We start from the raw sequence: 22,089 nt of genomic DNA, 5'->3' as shown, positions 1-22,089 counted from the left end.
TGGAGAGTATTCATATACTATGCTCAAGTATCTGAGGTAGTACACTTCAAACTGGAAAATGAGAGCATGTATGATGTAAACTCCTGTTTACCTGTCAACTTTGCTGTCCTTAACAACAGTTACCGGCATTGCTAAGGGCATCTTTGAGGACGATTTTGACTTATCTCCTAATGAACCATGAGAGAGAATGTAAGATGATTTTTATATCTATTTTATAAAAGAAAAACTATTTCAATTTTTTAGTGAAGAAAAATACAAATTATTATTATAAGGTTATATTGTAGACTAAGCACTGTCGTCCAAGAGGTTATACTTAAGTTTTCAGTCTATGACATTAAAGTATGTCAGCATCAGAAATATATTATGATGTTAAAAGTTTTTTAAAAAGTGTATTTTTCAACATAAATATCTGTTTGATTTTGTATCTCATTATGTTTAGTATTTTAAATTCCTTAAGAGTATAATGTTTCAAAAATAAAATGTTGACTTCAAAACCAGTCTTTATTTTCATTTTAACAAATTTTCAGAGTGTTATGAAGACCTCATCGTGTCTTTAAGTGCCAAGGCAGTTCGGAACACCATATTTTTATAATCATTTCATCATAGCTGAATTAATTTGGCACAGTTCTGTGTCAGTATCATTTTTAATTTAAAGAGCTTCAAGGTAATGTGCAGTCTCTTATTTGCATTGTGGGAACAAGCCCAAGTTTTACATCAAATATTAATTCCAAGTAGTCGGAGCTCTTGGTTTTTCACGCAAGGCCTCAGCGAAGCTTAGCAATGTTTGGCAAAAGCAGTACCTTTGTTTCAGATTTTAAATGAAAGATTTATTTGTCAAGTCCAAACTTGGAATTTCTCTTTGGTTTCTTCTGGTGGGCTGGTTTTGGCAAAATTATAAACGTTATGTGGAACATTTTTCTTTGACAGTAATACCATTCTAAGATAGCCTCCCTCATCATCTTTTGCTGGACTGTACTGTAGTATTCGTCTTCTGATTTATCAGTATGCTTTTTGATGAACAAACTTACAGAGTAAGGAAAGTAATGTTCAGACTAGGAGTATATGAAGCACTTGACCTTAAAAGAATTGAAAAAAGATATACAAATATAATTGACAATCTGTTGGAGTACAGCTCAGCTCCCTTAGAAGTCTGTCAGCAAATACATTCAGAGTTGCCTGGTTCTTGTGTTTAACAGAGATTCATGGATTTTGTGCAAAGTGCTAAAACTCCCAAAGGCATCAGGGGCAGAATCCAGCTGAACATTGCACTTATAAAATCAGGGTCAGAAAACATTCTTGCATTTCCTGATTGTGATGTTGAAAGAGAGATAAAAGTACAGCTGCTTAAAATGTTTAATTCAATATCAAACTTAAAAAAATTGTGTATGAGCACTATAATGTATGTGAATACCGCTGCGTAATTTACATGGTATCAAAAAAGTTTATTTAACAAGACCTCTGATAGGACTAGATGTAATATAAAGCAGGCATGTTTTAGAACCTATATTCAAAAATGTTCCTTGTAGTTACAAAGCTTTACAAAGCATGGTTTCAAATCAAATCACGCTGATTGCATAATTTCAAAATATGAAATAACTGGATAAGAATATGGTGTTGTAAGAAAGTTATAAAGCATGTTTCAAGTCTGTTGATATCTACAGTCGTGTAAATCTGCTTCTCAAAGTTTTGGAAAATATTTTATAATTAATCAATGTATTTGGTTTTCTGGAAAGCAGATGTAGAGGGTATATTTCAAAGTGTTGAGGAAAAAAAGCCAGTTTTATTTTAGGACTCTTTTCTCCACGAAGTGTCATTTGAGAAATGCAGGAGATCTCCCACTGTTTTTCTTGAGGAGCCTAGATTCCCATTTTGTGTTGTGATCAGAATATCACAGAATCACAGAATCACTAGGTTGGAAAGGACCTTTAAGATCATCAAGTCCAACCATTAATCCAGAACCACCATGTCCCCTAAACCATGTCCTGAAGCGCCACATCCACACGTTTTTTGAACACTTCCAGGGATGGCGACTCCACCACCTCCCTGGGCAGCCTGTTGCAATGCTTGACCACCCTCTCAGTGAAGAAATTTTTCCTAATATCCAATCTAAACCGCCCCTGGCGCAACTTGAGGCCATTTCCTCTTGTCCTATCACTAGTTACTTGGGAGAAGAGACCAACACCCTCATCGCCACAACCCCCTTTCAGGTAGTTGTAGAGAGCGATAAGGTCTCCCCTCAGCCTCCTCTTCTCCAGACTGAACAACCCCAGTTCCCTCAGCCGCTCCTCAGAAGACTTGTGCTCCAGACCCCTCACCAGCTTCGTTGCCCTTCTCTGGACACGCTCCAGCACCTCAACATCCTTCTTGTAGTGAGGGGCCCAAAACTGAACACAGGATTCAAGGTGCGGCCTCACCAGTGCCGAGTACAGGGGCACAATCACTTCCCCACTCCTGCTGGCCACACTATTCCTGATACAGGCCAGGACGCTGTTGGCCTTCTTGGCCACCTGGGCACACTGCCGGCTCATATTCAGCCGGCTGTCAACCAGCACCCCCAGGTCCCTTTCCGCCGGGCTGCTCTCCAGCCACTCCTCCCCAAGCCTGTAGCATTGCATGGGGTTGTTGTGGCCAAAGTGCAGGACCCGGCACTTGGCCTTATTAAACCTCATACAGTTGGCCTCTGCCCATCGATCCAGCCTGTCCAGATCCCTCTGCAGAGCCCTCCTACCCTCCAGCAGATCAACACTCCCACTCAGCTTGGTGTCATCTGCAAACTTACTGAGGGAGCACTCAATTCCCTCATCCAGATCATCTATAAAGATATTGAACAAGACTGGTCCCAGAACCGAGCCCTGGGGAACACCACTCGTGACCGGCCGCCAGCCGGATTTAACGCCATTCACCACAACTCTCTGGGCTCGGCCATCCAGCCAGTTCCTCACCCAGCGAAGAGTAAACCCGTCTAAGCCACGAGCCGCCAGTTTCTCCAGGAGAAGGTCACAAAAGCAATAAGGTCACAAAATTGTCTTGCAGAATTTTTTTCTATTGTTGAGAAATCCATTAATCATTGAACAATTGAGCTTTGTGTAAAACAGTCACAAAGAACAGCTATGTAGGGGCCCTGAAAACATTAACTAGAAGGTGTTTGGATAGACACAATCTTATCAGTGAGTGAAATCAAATGTCACACACTTCAGCTGCTAAGGAGTCATCAGTCATCCTTAGGAGAGCAGAAGGAGTATTCTGTGTTTGCCTCATTGATCTCAAGGAAGGAGGCTGCTCCTTCCCCTCCTGCAAGCATGACTGATGATTCCTTAGGGTTTGAAGATGTGTGACACTTGATTTAGGGGCTGCTGTCATCACTTGTGAGGCAGGCGGCCACCTCTCCCCTTTAAGAGCCCTCTTGGAAGGATTCTTGATTAAGTCATGAAAAAGAGAGAAACCTTCACTTCCTTCCCAAGTCGAATTCATTATAGTTCCACGTAGCAGTTTCTATATCTGTTTAATCCTGTTTTACAAAAGGTATGTCTCGTTACTGTTTAGAGATTCTAAATATAACAGACATGACACATTAAACATCAAAATCAATTTATCCACTGGCAAATAGAGTGTCATCTTCATGCTTAGACAATGTTAAGAGCTGAGATCTAAACAGTTCTTAATGAGACTATGAAATGTGAACTAATTCTACCACAAGGATAGCCTAAAAACTTGGGAAGCCACTGTTATTAATTCTTTAATCTGTGCGAGTCTTTGAATTAACAGGAAGCCTTGTTTTATATGGAGCCTATCTACTTTAGCTTCCTCAAGTATGTAATACAATGCATCAACGTTGTTTGATCTGTTGCTTGGCTGCCATGAAGAATATTCCTGGTAGGGTCTTGGTCTACGTGACTTTTCTAGTAAATTTTTAATTCTGCGATGAACTGCTGTCTACTCAAGGTGTAAAGGATGAAATTCTGTCCCCGTCAAGTCAACGGCATAAAATGTCTTTAGTTTCAGTGTTGTTTTTACCTGGTGGTTGAATGTATACAGGTAGATGGACTGTGGTAAACAGAGACAGTGACAGCAGGACTCTTTTTGTTCATTTTCAGCTAAATGCATTGTCTTTATAAGGAGAGGCAACCAAAGGTTTTCTGGCTAATAATTGTACAGATTAATCTGATACTGAGGTGTGACTTACTTTTGCTTCCTTGCTTCTTGCACTCACAGGGGAAAAAAGCTATCTGGGCAAAAAGATCCTGTGATTATCTGCACCTTCATTAACTGAAATAATAAAATATTGAAAACAGACAGTTACTTCCAAATGGTTCAGCTTGCTGAAATAGTAGTAGAGTTTCTTTTCTATGTTCTTTCTTTCAGCCTGTTTTAAGAATTGCAGTACAGTTTGGTTCCCTCTCCTGAAAGACAGAATGCATCAGTCTATTGCTCCATACAACCCAAACAGGTAGCCCACCATTTTCACTGGTAGAACTTGATGGTAACTCTGGGATCTTTCAAGGGTGAACATGGCATTATGCAGCTGCAAGGTTAAGTGAGAGCACTAGAAGTCAGGCATTATAGTGTCACAGTAAGATGGCTTTCTACCTGCAGGTTCCTCGTTTGATGCAGGAATCGGGCAGGTTAGGTGAAAGTAGTGAAGTTAATGACCAAAGTCACTGAAGAATCAAAACACCATGTTCAGAGTAAAGGGGAAACAGAACTGTCTTGGAGAAGATGGTGGTGAAGATCAATCAGGCAGGATCACAATAATTTGGTCTCTTGGTAACTGAAGATCATCTTTAAGTCTGTAAGAAGTAAGAACATAAGTGTGTCATGGGAACAACTTTGTTGTGCAGGCTAAGCATCCTTTCCTCTCTAAATTTTAATTTCTCTTTTGTCAACTTGGTTCTTTGGTGTTCTCAGTTACATCCACTGAAGATACCTTTGTTTTCGTCTTAGCAGTGCAAATTCTATTTCCTGCCCTACATATAAGTGCCACTATCTGTCTTTTACAGACTGATTATCTAATCAGAAAATTTTAAACATGAAAGACTGTAAGCTAATTTTTCTCCTTGGTCTGCTAAGAATTTGTTTTATGTATCTAAAAGGAAGAAAACTCTTTATGAAGGGATACGCAGAATCTTAAAGGACCAATTCTTCATTCATATACAAATGAGATGCATCTCACTAAGGAAGAAAAAGTAATAAATGAATGGGAAATGGGTGGTAATAAATGATGTATTGGACCTTGATAAAATAACATAAATATGAGCTGAAAGTTTTCAGGTTTTAAATCTATCCTTTTTTCATGTCCAATAGGAAAGAGCAGTTATTGTAAGAAGTTACTTTCATTTCACTAGACAAGATTACTATTTTAAAAAAGGAAAAAAATAAGAGAATGCTAAGAAATGTTTTCATAAATGTATGCAATATTTATTGTCTGCCTTCTACTGTTGGATGTTGGTCCCTTCTCCCAAATAACTAGTGATAGGACGAGAGGAAATGGCCTCAAGCTGCGCCAGGGGAGGTTTAGATTGGATATTAGGAAAAATTTCTTCACTGAGAGGGTGGTCAGGCATTGGAACAGGCTGCCCAGGGAGGTGGTGGAGTCACCATCTCTGGAAGTATTCAAAAAACGTGTGGATGTGGCACTTCAGGACATGGCTTAGTGGGCATGGTGGTTTTGGGTTGATGGTTGGATTTGATCATTAAAGGTCTTTTCTAACAATGATTCTGTGATTCTATACTTTTTCTTCTGCTTTTGTTGGCTGGAGCTTGATGCTCTAAACATAACCTTAACTGTGTCTTAATAAACAGTGATTTGATTCTGAGGCATCTCAACAAATCTAATAAAGCAGGATTTGATTCTTACCTATTACTTATTTCCTCAAGTTTTTTCTTCATATGCTGTAGGACAGCTACTGGGATAGTTACATGGCTAATGCTGGATATCTTAGGTATCTGTATACCTGTCATTTGAGGAATTTGAGAAGAATTTGAGAAGTCTTTGCATTACTGAAAAGTTATTCATACAAATGTCTTGTTTCACATTTTATACATTTTTAAAAATTCAGACAGATGAAAAAAATCCAAAGATGTCTGAACGTCTTTCAGATTAAAGTACTTCCCAGTATCCTCAAGCTTGAAGAAATTCTGTCTGTAAGAGAATTGCATATTTGTTTCAAGGTATTAAATACTGGTTATGTTTTCGCTCATTTTAATTGGTAAAGTAATGTTAACTATTAAAACATCTATTATGCCACCATGTATTCTTTCAACTATCCAAAAGAAACTGTGGGAAGGCATCCAATTTAAAATGTGTCCTTATGTATAGGAGGTGTGAAATAGTAAGTGTTGCAGCTTCTCTGCTTTGCTGATGGAAAACACTGGCAATTGCTATATTTGTTTTGCTGGTATTTTTAGCACAATACAAAATGTGTTTCTTGAGAAACAACAGAATTTTTATTTTCTGGACTGAGGTCATTTCAAAAGGGACATTATAGGGGATTAATGACTGTAAATTACTCTTGAGTGAATTTCTGTATCTCTTTATTGGTGCCAAGGTGGAAATCAATAATAAGCAATAGTGTGGTCTGTATTTGAAATGTTTTCATCTTGGAAAGAAAGACAATTAATGTTTTAATACTTTAATGGCATAGTGTTATTAATAGCTGACACAGATGTGCTTAAAAGGCTGACAAAAAATTGCTGACATTTCGTGATTGCTACTTGGACGACTGATTCATGGCAAGGGTATGCAACAAAATTGATTTTTCATTGTAATCATCACTAGGAGCCAAACTTTGCTTTGTAGCTTGCTTAAATATATTACCCCACTGAAAGTAAAGGGGAATAGTTATTTCCATGCATGCTCTTGTAAAATGTTGCTCCATGTAGATAGATGCGAGAATAGGAAAAAAGGGAGCAGTGTAAAAATATTGATGTCTTTATATCATGTTACGGTCATGCTTCTACATGGATGTACATGTAATGAGTTGGGAAAGCGTGGAGGCTGGAGGAGAGAAGCAAATAAGGAGTGTGGAGCCAGCACGGACGAGTGTAGAGAAAAGCTTGGAGGACAGAGGAGCGGAAGCTGTGGCACAGCCAGGGAGGGCCATAAAGTGGCTGAAGTGCATTTGCAATCAACAGAGGTAGCAAGGGGAAGGAGCTTCCACTGCGAGACAAATTGGCTGCTTGGTCCCTGTCAAACCCTTCACCGCTCAAACGCTTCTGCCACTGCCTCAGTTACCTCTAGCAGCTGAGTGCAGTTTTGGAACATCCCAGTTCAGGGCACCCTTGCTCTCAAGGAGTTCTTCTAGGTGTGCTGTTGGGAGCGGAGGGGAAGGAAGACAGCAACTGAACTTGCCTAGCATCCGTATCTTGGGGTAGTTTCTCATTTGCCAGGTATCAGGGAGTGAAGATACTTGTCTTAGAGAGGTGGACTCTTTGTGACAGCAGAAGGCAGCTACCCTTGAGAGCTGTGTTTGGTTCATCTTCCAAAAGTGGTGTCCTGACTCAAAATAGTGGAGAGGTTTCATGGTTTAATACAAGATTTGCCTGCTAAACCATCAGCTCATCTGGTCCATACATAGAATTGTTTTGTAGCTGCTTAAGTAATTTAGGCTGAAATGGCAATACAGCCTTGCGGGACTCATAGGACTTAATTTATGCTTGTATGTGTATATACATGTTTGTGTGTGTGTTTTTGGATGATTTCTTTCCAGATTTGTTTGCAGTAGATGACTTGGCTTTTAAAATGGACTGAAATAAACAGTGACAATTGAATTAGATAGTATCAGGCACTTCTGGACTGGCGATTCTAGTATTTTAATTATATCAATAATTCTGGAGTCCAAAGAACAGAACTATAGTTTAAAGTGTGGGAAAGTAACTATAAATTTCAACTTGGCGGTCCATGCTCTTTCAATCACTTCCTGACTATGTTTACTCAGTTTTTCAAGCCAAAATGAGCTTTTCTAACAGCAAACATTGCAAGCCAATCTTGATCTATAAAATGCAACCTGTTGCTTAGCCAGTAAAAAAGCTGGAGTCCAGAAATGGGCTGGGATTTCTGTTTCTAATAGAGCACAGAATAATTCTTTTATTACTACATCATTGTTGTCTTGTCAATGAGAGTAATTATTTTGCTGGTAACTTTAGCAGATGTGATGCATACTGAAGGCAGGTAGCAATAGTTAAAAATACTGTTGTGGAGACTATTGCGGTATATTTCTAATGTAGACTCTGGGGTTGCAGAGCTAGATAGCTGATAGGAGGGCTGAGAGGAACTGGCTGTTAATTTTCCATGAGTACTGGGGCAGAGCATCGTATAAGCATTTGAAATTCTATGGGAAACCCGTTCAACCTGAAGGCTCTCAGGTAATGGAAGTGCGTTCTGGTCATAGCCCCGCACTGCCAGATTGCTACTGCTTCTCAGGGAAGTCAGGTTAGGAGCAAGCTATGGGGCTGTTCTGGGGGTTTTCTGTATACGTGAGGGTTTGCCAGGGCTAGAGGAACGCTTAGGAAAGAAGACCCACAGTTTCTATTCTCCTTGCACTATTAGGGATAGGAAGGGTGAAATAAGGACCTACCCATCATTGATGCTATTGCTAACAGAAGCCCAGATTTTATTGTTCTGCCTTTATTCGCTTAGTAACAGAGGAGGCTTTTCAACTATATTAGGCAATAGTCCTGCATTTTACTTTCTTGTGGTGGAGAGCCAGATGTATTGTCATTTGAGATTTATGCCAGTGAAAGCCTGCAGTTGTGCATGATTTGCTCTTTGACCTGCCTCCTCCTTCCTCCCTTTCCTCACCGGTCAGCCACTGTCACCCTGCCACTAATTTACATCCCCAAATGAATGAAGCCTAATCCCTAGCCTTTAATCCTCCTAAAACCAGCTGAACTTTGTGATCCTATCTTGACTTTGCAGGAGATTTAAAAAAAAAAAAAAGAAAAAAGAAAGGGTGAAAAAATGTCTTTTCAGTTCTAAAAAGGGTGGCCATTATTTATATTTTTGTGGGGACTTCCTGCAAGTGCACTGGCATTTTAATGTTCTGTGTTTGTTTCCTTGTTATTTTATTTTTTCCACATTGAGCATAGTCATCCGGGGTTTCTGTTTCAGCTCTGCCTCCTTGCTGTGCAGCGTATGCTGCTGGCAGGGGAGTCTGAGGCAGAGGGGTTTCCAAGGAGACCTCGCTCCTTGGAGCACACCTTCCCCGCATACTATTTGAGAGATGGACATAGCAACGAATGGATATTGCCCTAGCTCCCCCTTTTTAAAAACTAGTAATTTTTATTTCTGGAGCCAGGCAGGGTCTGAAGGAGCCGTGCCCCTTCTGCCCGTAGGACTCTGCATTGGTATGCTGCCAACACCTCGTCCCACAAGATTTCAGGCAGCAGAGGAGGGTGCTCCTCCTCTTCGAATCCCGTGGGGTTCACATTTCTCCCTTCTCCTCTGACGCTACACTGCACGGTAAATTGGCAATATTCATCTTGGCTTTTGCCTAGGCGACTTATCACAGCGTTAAAATGTGAACGCAGTATATCTTTGTGAAGTTACTGGTTTTGGTCTACAGACGAAATCAGAGCTGGCCTGAGAATCAGAGTTTAAATCTCTTTTAAGAGGGATGTTGTAGAGTGGCAGAGCAGGGAGGGAAGCTCTTCCTCGGACAGAGGATGAAGTGCGTCAACCGCCGGAGCCCGGTGCGAGCGCAGGCCCCGCCTGTAGGCAGGGCTTAGCGAGAAGGTTCTCGTGGCTGTGACGGTACCCCGGCTGCCTGTGCTGCTCTGGCTCCTGGCTTTCCGCCTTTTGGAAAGTTTGACCGGTACAGAGCGTCATTGCTGGCTCACTCAGTAGCGTGTCACGTGGAGAGCGCAGGCTGGGGAACTCCGTGGTTCCTCACTTAAAGAAATGAACATTATAAAATGTGCAATGTTTAACTTTGTAACAGAAAAAAGGAGAAGATTGTACAGCATAGGATTAAATATGGGAATGCTCAAGCAACCAGAAACAATGGGATAGTTTATGAAAGGAAAAAAACCCATAAAAATTAGGTTCTCCTTGGTGGAAATCTCATAGACAAGCGTCTTGTTATGATTTCTTGGAAAGACAGTACTCTGCGCAGCTGTTAGCCACGTAAGAGAGAAATATGTATGTGCATATCCGAATGTGAATATTCAATTAGTAATCCAGTTTCCCCAAGTACTTGGAATAGAGCTTTCACCAGTGCTTGTTAGTTTAAAAAAAAAAAAAAATTAAAAAAACTTGCCCTTGAGAAACTGCGTTCCAAAACCTTGATTCTTATTAGGAAGTGCAGCAACTTTCTTGTGGCAGAGAAAAATAATCATGCTTTGGGTAAAAGTTTTCAAACATATGGCCCACAGAAATAGCAGGCTTCCGAAAGATTTATCTTTAACACTATGTAAACAATTTATCTTTGCACGTGGAAGCTGCACATCAGATAAGATGCATTCTTGCAAAGTGCCATTCCTTAAAAAAAGTCTTCACTCTCCACTTTCAGATAAGACCCCGCGAAACTGCATTAGAGAATATATCGTATGGTACAGAGACAGGAGAATGGGTAGGAAAGAAGGGAATCCTGCCCACACTTCTTATTCTGCTAGTGGTACATGAACGTACTGTATAGATTGCTAGATTATAGGGTTTGTGGGGATTTTTTAATAGCTAGGCTGATTTTGCAGGTGAACATATGGTTTGTGCATTTTGTCAACCATATAAGCAAGCTTTTAACTCACCAATTTGAATATAGTTAATGTCTTTTTCATTATACATTGGACAAAACTAGAGCTCTATTACAAAGTGGCATACACTGTCTTGTTTTTTCTTCCTTCTGAGACGCCCGAAGAATGGAAGAGATGCCATCTATTCCAGATCTGTGAATGGATGCGTAAAATATAGTTATCTGATGAGGCGACTGAGATCTTTTCATAAAGACTTTAAGTAGCCAGCCTTTGTGTCACTGCACAGTCTTTACGGTTGCAGGAGCTTAGCAGGAAGCTTAGAGAGCTTTGCCTGTGTTTTGCTGCTTTTCTTATCGGTGCTTTAATGCCTGCTGATTAAGGGGTCGTAAATCTTTGCGATATTAGCGGAGGAGTCTATTTCCATAGCAAATGACAACCTTTCCCTGCCTCCTTTTAACTGTTATCACACACATACGGCAGCTACTTGTACATATCGTTGTCACACACACCGTATATTCTGTACAATGAATGCTCTTTTCCTGGAAACCTGAACCTCTTACCGCTGCTAGAGAGTAGCCTTTACTCTTGAGGTCACCTAACTTGGCAAGTCAGTGAGTTAATGGGTCTGAAAAGATTATCCTAGACTAAAATTGATGTAAACATTCTCCTTTCAATGTAGAACGTATGGGCTTGGATGCCTTTCATCTTTCTTTGCACATTCCAGATGTTTGCTTCTTTCCTCTCGTCGTATATACATGATGGGATAGATAATGTACTGAGTTCAGATTTATGTCTAAAGCGTGATGTGTTTGTACTCCGCTTCATTACACCTTCTTTTTCCCTTTTATTTGGGAAAGGAGAAGTACCTTAAAAGCCTTTTTTAATTCAGGTCTGATTTGTTTATTCAGTGCTTTCCATAAGCAGTCTAGTTAGAGTCCCTTGTCCCCTTCATTTCCTCTGCTGTTCCCCTGCAATATATCTCCTTTCAGTCAAGGATGACTCTATGCTGTAGTGGTTTACTCCTTTGGCTGCTCTGAAAAAGTTCCAGAAGGCAGATCTCAAAATTTGCTTTGGGAAGGTCCTTGTTTAAAAAAAAAAAAAAGTCACCAACGTAAAACAGATCTTTAGCATTACGTTTTTTGAGAATTAAATGCTAACTTTTCCCCAGATGATACTCTAATATGCATTCACACCTTAAAGTTATCATGGGTATTTCAGTTTTTATCTTTCACTGAACATCAACAGCCTTTAATGGCTATGTGCTGTTAAAAATTTGCTTTTGTTTTTGGATTCGACCTGAAGGTCTCTGAAGCTGAACTACTGTTAACTTCTCTAGCATAGGGACAATTTTTTTTATCATCTGAACGTCTTTTATTTTTCCTAAACAGGCATATGAGGTCTATTAACAAACATCAGAATCGGCAGACTACAGTTACTCCTCCTTTTTCCTGTTTTTCCGGTCTTGCTTATTTGACTGTGAGTCAATCCAGAATAGACTTTCCCCCTGCCCAACTCAAGGATAATGCAAACACACTTGATGCAAAATCAAAATGTCTACTCGAGTATCAACAAAAGGTATTCAAAGAGCAAGGAAGTGTGCTCTGAGCTAGGACATCATTACTATCTGAACAAATAATTGTGGTTATTTCACTCAGTAGTTTATATTGTTATATATGTTGTTTCTTTTAAATTAGGCAATGGTGTTGTCCAATGAAATAGGCATCTATTTGACATCAGATTTGTAGAAAAACTATTTTGGAGGGTGCTTTCCCCACAACTTTCTTGATTCTGCACTATGCTACCGATTTCTGTTAGTTTTTCTAAAACCTGCGTACTCCTGTCCTTTCTGTCCCTTGCCCTTGCTCCCACCACAGCCCACTCTGGGTAGGTGAAATTTGGCACCTTCTGTCTTTAGTAGCAGGGAATTTTTAACCATTGACCTTGGCATACAGTGCAAATTACTTTCTAGGTGTGCAAACTCCTTGTGAATTACCATGGCATGTAGCCTTAGTGTGAATATACTTTAACAAATTGACAAATTCCAGGGATATGTTCCTCTCTCTTGAGTTTTAGGAGAAATAAGATTCAGAATTCTTGAAGAACAAGAGGTTATTCAAGTTTCTTTGAGTTAAAAATACCATATACAAAGGGATATATGGGAGGGAGCAGTTGCCTGGCTCCGAAGGGTGGCCAGGGAGGAGACTTTTCTGGGGTCCTTGGGTATGGTTCTGTCTCCCTGCTCTGTTGAAGGTGGCTCTCCATCATACAGGGTGAGCTTGAATGCTGCTTGCTATCCAGTGTGATTTGGATCTGCGTATTGCATGCATGCATATTTATTTATGTACTTATTTGTAGTTGCTTGATTTTAAATCAAGTACCCCAAGTTTGGGGGGAACCGACCTGAGATATGGCTTTGATCCTCAGAAAGCATTTTGTCTTATATACTTTTCTTACTTTTCCAGGACTCCAGTTGTAAAATGTTGCTCTGGAAGTTCACCTTGTGAATTTTGGCATCACTTGCTGCACAAATTAACTGGAGATAAATTGCATCAGAATTAAGAGTTCATTCCTTTCAGCAATGGCACTTGAGAAGGGCTTTGCCAGAGGGCCACTGCTCGGGATGGGACGGGCAGAGGTCCACGTGTCTGGGTGAGGCCCTTGCCCCATGCATGGGGACATGCTCTTTAGGTTGGCAGCTTGGCCAAAGGTACAGCAGCCTCTGTGCCAGCCAAAGTCCACATCACCCTGCTGTGAAAAGGTCCTTAGCTGCTCTGTGTAAACGGCTGTCTTAATTCTTCAGTTCTCTTCTGGAAGGGCAAAGGGAATTCCCTGGTGGGTTGCTGTGGAGGGGGATCTGTGCATGCACCTTCAAAACACCTTTACTTACAACAGAGGAAATCAGGTGCCGTCTGTATTAACAGGTAGATTGTCTGTGTACTCCTCCTCTATTCTACTAGTAATCCCATTGTGTTTTGAGTATGGCAAATGGATAGATAGAGGAAATTTGTTGTCTTCATAAAATTGAGTGCTTGTCTCTGTAGTGCTCTGGTCCGACACGGGAGTTCTTCCTAGGTCTTCAGAAAACCTTATCAGGGCTTTTATCTGTCTAAAGAAAAAAAATAACACCCTCAAAAAATAAAACATTGAGAGTAAGAAAGAAATAAAATTTTTAGCTCAAGTGTGCACAGCGGTGGATTTTATCTTGCGTACTTTGGAGTTTTACAGTATACTTTTGCAAAGATTTGGGGAATGATTGTCTTCTTCCTCTTTATATATATTTTTAAAGGATAAATCACCTTTATCATGTGATAAATTTCTATATTTATACACGACTGTGAAATATATATTTATATTATTTTAACAAATTTTACCTTCTCCTGAAACATTAAACACATTTTTCTCATAATTTCTCAGTTTCTTATGAATTGCTAGATCACCTTACGATTTTAAATATCCCATTTGATCAGCCTTTAAGAATTACATAACTTAGCTCTGGTGAAAGAAGGACATTCATAAGAAATAATCTGTCAGGCTGAAAGAACTTTGCAGTAAATGAATTGTCACACTAAAAGGGACCTGATTATTTTATTTCCCTTGGCAGTTTTCTAAATGTATGTGGTGAATTCATACTGTCTGTATCTTGGCTTCTCAGGGCTGTGTTATTGGAAAGCTGTAATTTCTATAAATACACTTTTGTGTATGAAGACATATATTAAAAATAATCAAAAGAAGGGACTTGGCAACTATGATGATTTTGTCCACAGAGAACTTCCCTTCCATTAATATTTTAAATTGGTTTTGTGCCTAATTTGTATGGCTAATGCATTGGGTGCTGTTTAATCGAGTTTTCAGTAGCTTTTTGTTTGTCTGCATGAGCTTTCTGTAAGAGGAGAAGGCAAGCTTTAGATACGGGGCTCTATAATCCCTTGGCATAGTATTATGCGTGTAGTGCCCAGCAAAGCCCTCCTCTCCCTGGTACGTGATTCGGTAAGTATCCGAGTAAAGGACTGATGGTTAAAAAAAAAAGTGAGTTGCTTTAAGAAGTTTAACTCCCATCAAATACTAAGGAGTATTTTCTCTTACGTTCACTGTTTTCCATCGTAATGGGAATATTATCTACTAGTGTTTTATATTCAACGCTATACTTTTCCATTTTAAATGTAATAAATTAATATTATGTTAAGATAATGAATATAATATTACATTACAATGAACAACAATTCTAAAAGTTTTATTGTATGCACTTCAAATACTGAAACTGGAATTACGCTAAGGCATTATAGATGGCCTTCTCTTGTTGATACTGACACTTTAAAACTTTAAGGATGACTGTTTATGTGATATGATGAGATTTTAATATCAGGTAGACTATCTACAAGACTAATGAAAAAAATTAAAAGTCATGTTTTACAGGTATTAATCTTCTGTAGTTGACTTAAAGGTAAAATCTTGTTTTTTCTGACTTTGCATCAATGTATTTAATTCTGATTTTAAAATTCAGAATTCTGCTTCTGGTCTTCTATGTAAAAACTTTCATATCAACATGCTTATATTATCTAAAACATAAAGTTAATGTTGCAGGCATGCGTTTGGTTTTATGTTATGATATATCCTAGTTTTTTTGTCTTTCAAACTTCTAACACAGCTTTTCCTTTCTACTGTGGCAGGATGACAAGGACTTGGTTCATGAGTTTGTTGTTGCTGAAGGTCTGACTTGCTTAATCAAAGTGGGAGCAGAGGCCGACCAGAATTATCAGAACTACATCCTGAGAGGTAAAGGAAATGCATCCAAAAGTTGGTTTTATTGCTGTGAAGCGCTCTCAGGTCTGCCACAGCTTGCTGTGTTAAGTGTCTTGGAACATGTTTCTCAGTTTGGTCCCTATTCTTGCATGTAATGCAGGAAAATTAAGTGGGCATATTAATACTCACTGCTGAGCAGGATGAATTGAAAAATTCAAATATTGATAATCTCTCCATTTTACAGCTTTTCTTGTAGATTATACAGAAAATCCATAATTCTAAGAAAGAAAAGATCTTCTAAAGCTTTTACCAGATAATTGTGAATGTCGAGGGGCACAGAGCAAAATAACTCTTGGAGTAGGATTAGTAGCTATGGAATAAACAGTGAGACAGTCATATCTTAAGGTCAGTTGGCTGGAAACAGTTTTTAGCTATCTGGTATTTTGGAGTTGAACAGGTGATCAGAGGTTTACATTCTGTTCTTTGCACTTAAAAGATAACTAGCAAAGGTAGCGTTTGGAGAGTCATGCGGAAAAGGTGCGTTACTGGATTAGAAAGCTGATTTACTGTATTGTGACCCAAATGATTGCGTGCGATTTTCATCTAACCAGGAGACCCAGGCTGCAAATTGGGAGAGTTCCTTCAGTATTTCAAGGGATTATGAGCGAGGGGAGAATAGACCAAGGGGTCTTTGCTGTTGGATGATCTCATAGTAAATACAGAGCGCTAATGAATGCATAGCTGTGGGTAACTGCTCATTTGAATTTTCTTAGACTGACGTATATAGCTGTCTTTAGAAATGTCACTTTCATGTATTTAACTGCCAAAACTCAAACTGCAAATTGAGGAGTAAAACAAATACAAAAATAAGGAGAAGGGTTCTTTAAGAATCAGAAATGCTACATTATTGAAAGCAAGGATGCAAATAAAGTGCAGCTTCATGTAAAGAACTTGAAGATAAGACTGTACAACTACCAGCTTTTGGGGGGGAGTAAGAAACCAAACCAGTACCACAAATTATGTTCTATGTCAGTAGTTGTACAGTGATATAATTTATGTGAATATTAGCTTGTATATATTCTAAAGTAAAAGACTATTAACCACAATGAAACTAGACAAGGACACAGAAACACGTGAAAGAAAAGAGATTTTCTTTACAGCTAAAAAGTTCTTTCTGGGAGGAAACTGGCCACAGATGCTCTCAGAAAATTCAGACTAGAAGCAAAATAAAGGTGCAGTATAGGACAGTCTGGTCTCCAGTCTCGGGGTGTACTCCTTTACCAGCTTGGCATTCATCTAGCATGGCTGGGTGATGCTTTTGCCCTTCTGCTGGGTTTTGCAGCCATATGTTGAAAATTCAAAATAAGGAAGCCTGACAGGTGTTTATACTACCTGAGTATGCAGGTGGCCTCATAATCCAAATGCTAGATAGCCCTGCAGCTCTTCTGCTCCAATGTCAGGTAAGGTCAAGGGCACTGAGCCTCATAGCTGGCAGAATTATCTGCTGATACCAGAGAAGTCAGTCACATCTGAGTGATTTCACCGCACTATTGTGTGTGCCTTCATCTTACTGAGACCTCATTTGACATCATCCAGGTATGGATTGAGAAGAATTAAAACTTCCTTCCACATCGATTGCTTTTTCTTGTTACTAGGAGATACCCTAAAGCATCCAGAACTCAGGGAGATCACAGTGGTCTCTTTCTTGGTGTGGCTTCTCTAGTTGTGCTGTGTTTAAGAGGTTGGCATTCATGGTCTGAAGTTAGAGATGTTCCACTGAATTCGGTGAATGATGAACCAGAGCCTTAGTGCCAGTGTCCACGGCATCATAATAAAGAAACTGCAAACTCATCTTGTTGCATTGTTGTTAACAAGTGGTCTTCTGAAATCAGGTCTTTTTTTCCACCCCCATTTTGCTGGTGCAAGAGGCTGAAGTTTGTCTCTGCATAGTGTATCCTAGCATCTGTTACAATAATGTGTGTGATGTGGGTTTTATTTCAAAAATTAAATTTGTCTTGATTGTCTTTCAGGAAGTTCAAAGCTTGTTACAACTCCAAGATTATGTCAGTTGGTTTGCAGTTCCAGGAGCCAACATGTACTTTCTGAATAGGTCTGCATGTGCAATGAGATAAAGATAGGTTTGGAAGTACACTGTAGCCACACAATCTTATCCAAATACATTGAGGAGGGTGCTGAAAAGAAACATTAAATACGTCACGTAAGAGTGTTTTTCTGGTATGTTATTTTTGGATGACCATAGCAATTGGTTGGATTTTTTTGTGACAGGTTTGTGTGTATTATTGCAGTGCTGCATTTTACTAAACTTGGAGTACTGGCGAATAGGTTAATATATGTCACTGAAGATACATCATAGTTAGCACTGAGGTGGTCCCATAAGCTTTAAACTCAGTGTTAAGTTGTGGATATTAAAAAAAAAGTTATCTTTGTCTAGAATTTTTGTGCCTTACTGCTGTGGTGTCCTTGTCCTGCAGATCCTTTTGGCATGAAATATATCCTCCTTATTTTCAGTGCATTTGACTTGAATCATAAAGGGATGTGGTTTCTCCCTGGTTCCATATTCTGGCTGCATTTCTCCAGCACCTTTGGTGTAATTCACTGTTTTTCTCCTTTGACCCTAATCCAGCTTGCAGGGCTTGTGACAGTACATGTCAGCCTTAGGCACAGCATTGCCTGCTCTGCCTCCGGAGCTCGCCCATGCGGGGCTGCCCGTCTGGACTGAGCTGGTTCCGAATGTTTCCTGTGAACTTGTTTGCCTGCACTCTTCAAGAAATAGCTTTGGACCTGGGAGGGAAGATAGGTTGCAAATATATAAGGATTCTAGGTGGCTCAATGAGTTTCCAGGTACAAGTTATTTCTTGAGGACATTGCTTTTGTTTTTCTAGAGGTCTGAGTTCTTTAATGTTTCCTGGTTGTGAATTGCTGCTTAGTGGTTTTGACTTGGTTCAAGCCAGACCGAGCTGCCAAAAAAATGACTAAATATGAGTCACAAAAGTTTTACTTATTTTAATAGGTAAGTGAAGTGTGGCTTTTACATACAAAGCTGAGAAATCCAGACAGTTTATTGTTGAATGCTAAGGAGTGACTGTTTCTTTCTGCTCGTTTTCCCTGAACTGGGGTTGTTTGACAGGACCTTTCCCAAAGTGTTCCTTTTTGTCACAGGGTAGTGTATAGGCCCTAAACCAATAGTAGCCAGGGCTTCTCGAGAGAGTTACTCTGTTGAAAGACTAGTTTAGAAAACAGCTTTTTTCTCTCCATACTTATTAGTTCTTCACCCTAAATTTCCTCTTCGACATTGCTTTTAATTATTACGGAGATGTAAAGAAACTCTGTGTTTTGAGGGATTTTTTTTTTTTTTTTTTTTTTTTTTATTACCCACAGAAACAGGCTTGCTCCCCCCCACCCCGCTTCCTTTTTTTCCCCTTTGGTGACAGTTATCCATAAGAATGAAGATCTTCACTCATAGTACTGAAGTTTAAATTTTCTGTCCCAGTTACAAGATTGCAGTATGGTGGGTGTTGCCTAAATGTTAAAAATAAATGGAAATGGGTGAAACGTAGATGAAAATGTACACAGTTGATGAGAAATAATATATGTCTTATTGTATTTTGGAAGATGCTTTTGGATATAATTTTGAAATCTTCTGTTCCTTGCACAGAATGAGAAGGCAACACATGAAATGCCATGGCTGAGCACAGACTAATGAAATAATTGGTAGAATTATGGTAGTCTTCATGTTTTCTATTAACTTAGCTAGTGCTATTGGGAAGGTGAGAAAGAAAAGCAGCTTGTGTGGACCGAGGCTTAATTGTTTTAAAAATATACCTAATAAGTGAGGTATGGGGGTTCAGGAGTCAGTCTGCTGAAGTAAGAAGTTCTACCTGGTGGGATCCTGTCCTGTCTGTCCCTCACATCCAGTGAAGTTGTCAAAAGGTCATCCGGCCTTTTTTGCAGAATGTGTTTGTGTACTTGGATCACTACTTGCCTGCTTGTGGATTCAAGTCAGTACTTAGCAATGTTCATAATTAGGTGAAAGCTAGAGTTCGTTCTTGTGGTCTGAAAGCATAAGCTAGGTGTCCAGTCCAAGCAGGAAGAGGCCTTGACCTTACTACAACTCAAAAAGTCAGAGAACTAACGCTGAGGGAAAAATGATACCATCACTCTGTGCTTATACTAGACCACATTTGAATGAAATTCTGCCTTTGGATGCAGGTTTCTGGTTTAGAGAGAGATGTGTGCTTGTTTGGGAATAAGAATCTGGGTTTAAAGTCTAGATGAGAGTTGTTTTCATATTGTTTGGTGTTCTTATTTTTTTGCTTTATGGTGTTTGTTGGTGGGTTTGTTTTTTTTTTTAAAGAAGAAGAAATACAGGAAAACAAGTGCTTGGAAAGAGGCTAAGTCTTATGAGTTGAGACAATATTTCTGCTTTAAGATACCCCCTCCCCCAAAAACCCAAACTATTATTACACTCTAAAATTAAAGATAGGGTATATCCAAAATTTCAATCATCTATACTTCATTCAATAATCTGGACAGAACTGGGTTGCAGTAGAACCAGCTTTGGTTTTTCCTGTCACAGGCCTGCTGCGTTTCTGACAAAGTCATAAGGTCCTGTTGGTCTCTACAGACGTTGAAGTAAGTGCAAAAGATGGTCCTGGGTGAGGACCGACTCGTATGTTGTATGTACAACATGCAGCTAGGTTGTACATAGCTGCCAAAAACAAAAAGAGAAAGGAAATTGCTGTAAGAGCTACAGATTGTAAAGCAGCAAGCGGTTTTGCTGTTGGAATTAGGAGGTGCTGGGCTGTTTGACAGGGTGGTCGAACATGCGCAGGAGCCACTGGAGTTGGTCAGAATTGCTGATGAATGCCCAAACAGGGTGTCAGGTTTGTAAAGCGACGGGCAATCGGCTCGATCATAGACATGCACCAAAGCCACCGAGTTAGGCCTATTTGTGACGCCAGAGGCACGCGATCCCGCCTGCACGCCGGCTTCGGGACGAAAGCCTGTGCTGCATATTCTGGGAAATGGGATTAAATTCCTGAAACGACTCAGTGCTGGATGGTAAAAGACCATCTGGTTACTGTCTGTCACTGGGGCACTGTGTGCCCAAAGATGTCAAGGAGCTAGAGGAAGTCGAAGGTGAGGGTGAGGTTTTGCAAGCGGGTGGTTGGAAGCGGCTGCTGATAACCCTCTCGTTGTGAAAGCCAGACATGAAGTTATCAGCGAGCCAGTGGCATTTCTGCATCGAGCCAGCCGCTGCTAGGAATGCTTGGGGTTTATAAGTGTGCTATCTGTGATGGAGGGGACGATCCATTTCCAGGAATCGGCTGGCTGTTTTTATCAGAAAGACCCCTCGTTATTACAAGGACGCGAATGCTTCCAGTGCTCTTGAATTTTCCTCCCTCACCCTGATAGATTACGTGACTTTGGCCTTTTTCATTAAAGGTTAGTATTACAAAGTGTTTAGCACGGGGAAGCACGTTCTTCTGCAATAAATGTAGGTGAAGCGTAGCATCATCAGCAGGGTTTGTGTAAATACCAAAAGACTAGAAATAAGGTCTATGAGAGGCTGTGCTATCCTAAATAGACGTGTCTTGCTGGGTTGGTACCGCAGCAGTAAAACAGATGGTAGTAATGTAAGTTTAGTAATGAAAATGGAGCTGGTACTGTGTATCGTACATACTTTTGCATTATTCCTGTTTCAGTGTGAACTGGAGAACGGTTTAAAGTTTTCCAGCTGTAGAAAAGTATCCCAGCTCCAAGTAAATAGGTACATACGGCGCACAATTAGGCTTAGCTTTGCAATTCTTTCTTCTCCTGAAGTATGAAAACTTTCCTGACTTCCTTCTCTTAACCTTCAGTGGGCAGGTGACTGTGAAGTTCTTGCATGTACCTCTACATATTCAAGTCAACTTCTTATGCACAGTCCTTTAAAATTACGTAAACTTCTCAGCTGATCTCAAAGTAGTTGCCTTCTGTTGGTATGGTTTCATGGGACTGCAGTCTGAAGTCCAGCATAAAATGAATAACATGAATGTTCAAATCTCCACAGGACAAGCACAGGCTTGCTTTAAAGAGAAATCAAGCACCTAAAGCCTGGTTATTTAAGAGTGTTGCTTCTGTGAGGGACTTGCTGGCTCAGTCTCCCTGTAAATTCGGTTCTTTGATCTTTCTGCTGAGTCCCATCAGAAAGCATATCAGGGTTTGACACTTGTCCTGTGGTGATTTGAACATTCATGTTATTTATTTTATGCTGGACTTCAGACTGCAGTCCCATGAAACCATACCAACAGAGGGCAACTCCACTCTGTTATGCCCACACAGTATGGGGCAGTGCTCCACATGGAGATACAACCTACATTCCCCACCACCACCACCAAAAAAACCCAAACCAAAACCCACCAAACCAAACAAACCACAGCTGTGTTAGCAAATCAGTAGCAAATTAGTGTACCTGTGCTAATAAGACCTGTTAATGAGCAGCACTGCTGAGCTTAGGTACAGTGTCACTGTGATGCAGCCATGCCATCTCCCTTCATGAAATCAGCTACGCTGACAACTTTCCATCAGTGAGCTTTGTAGGTGCGATTTGTTGTAGTTCATATCAAAAGTAACAGTCCCAGAAAAGTCAGACCTATACCT

The 22,089-nt window shown here is 40.0% G+C and overlaps 1 protein-coding gene across 3 annotated transcripts in view; it reads left to right on the top strand.

Moving 5' to 3' along the window:
• FHOD3 (formin homology 2 domain containing 3) overlaps positions 1 to 22,089 on the top strand; it is a gene marked incomplete at its 3' end in the record, with an annotated part of 418,667 nt that overhangs the window by 197,240 nt on the left and 199,338 nt on the right. For all 3 annotated transcript variants that reach the window (XM_081996647.1, XM_081996646.1, XM_081996645.1), the window contains exon 5: positions 15,354 to 15,459. In XM_081996647.1, the coding sequence (XP_081852773.1) occupies positions 15,354 to 15,459 (106 nt within the window). The remainder of the gene's footprint in view (positions 1 to 15,353; positions 15,460 to 22,089) is intronic.

This window comes from Phaethon aethereus, assembly GCF_964289735.1.
Source record: "Phaethon aethereus genome assembly, chromosome: 2".
Classification (NCBI taxonomy): Eukaryota; Metazoa; Chordata; class Aves; order Phaethontiformes; family Phaethontidae; genus Phaethon; species Phaethon aethereus.
This window is presented reverse-complemented; position numbering and strand designations above follow the sequence as displayed.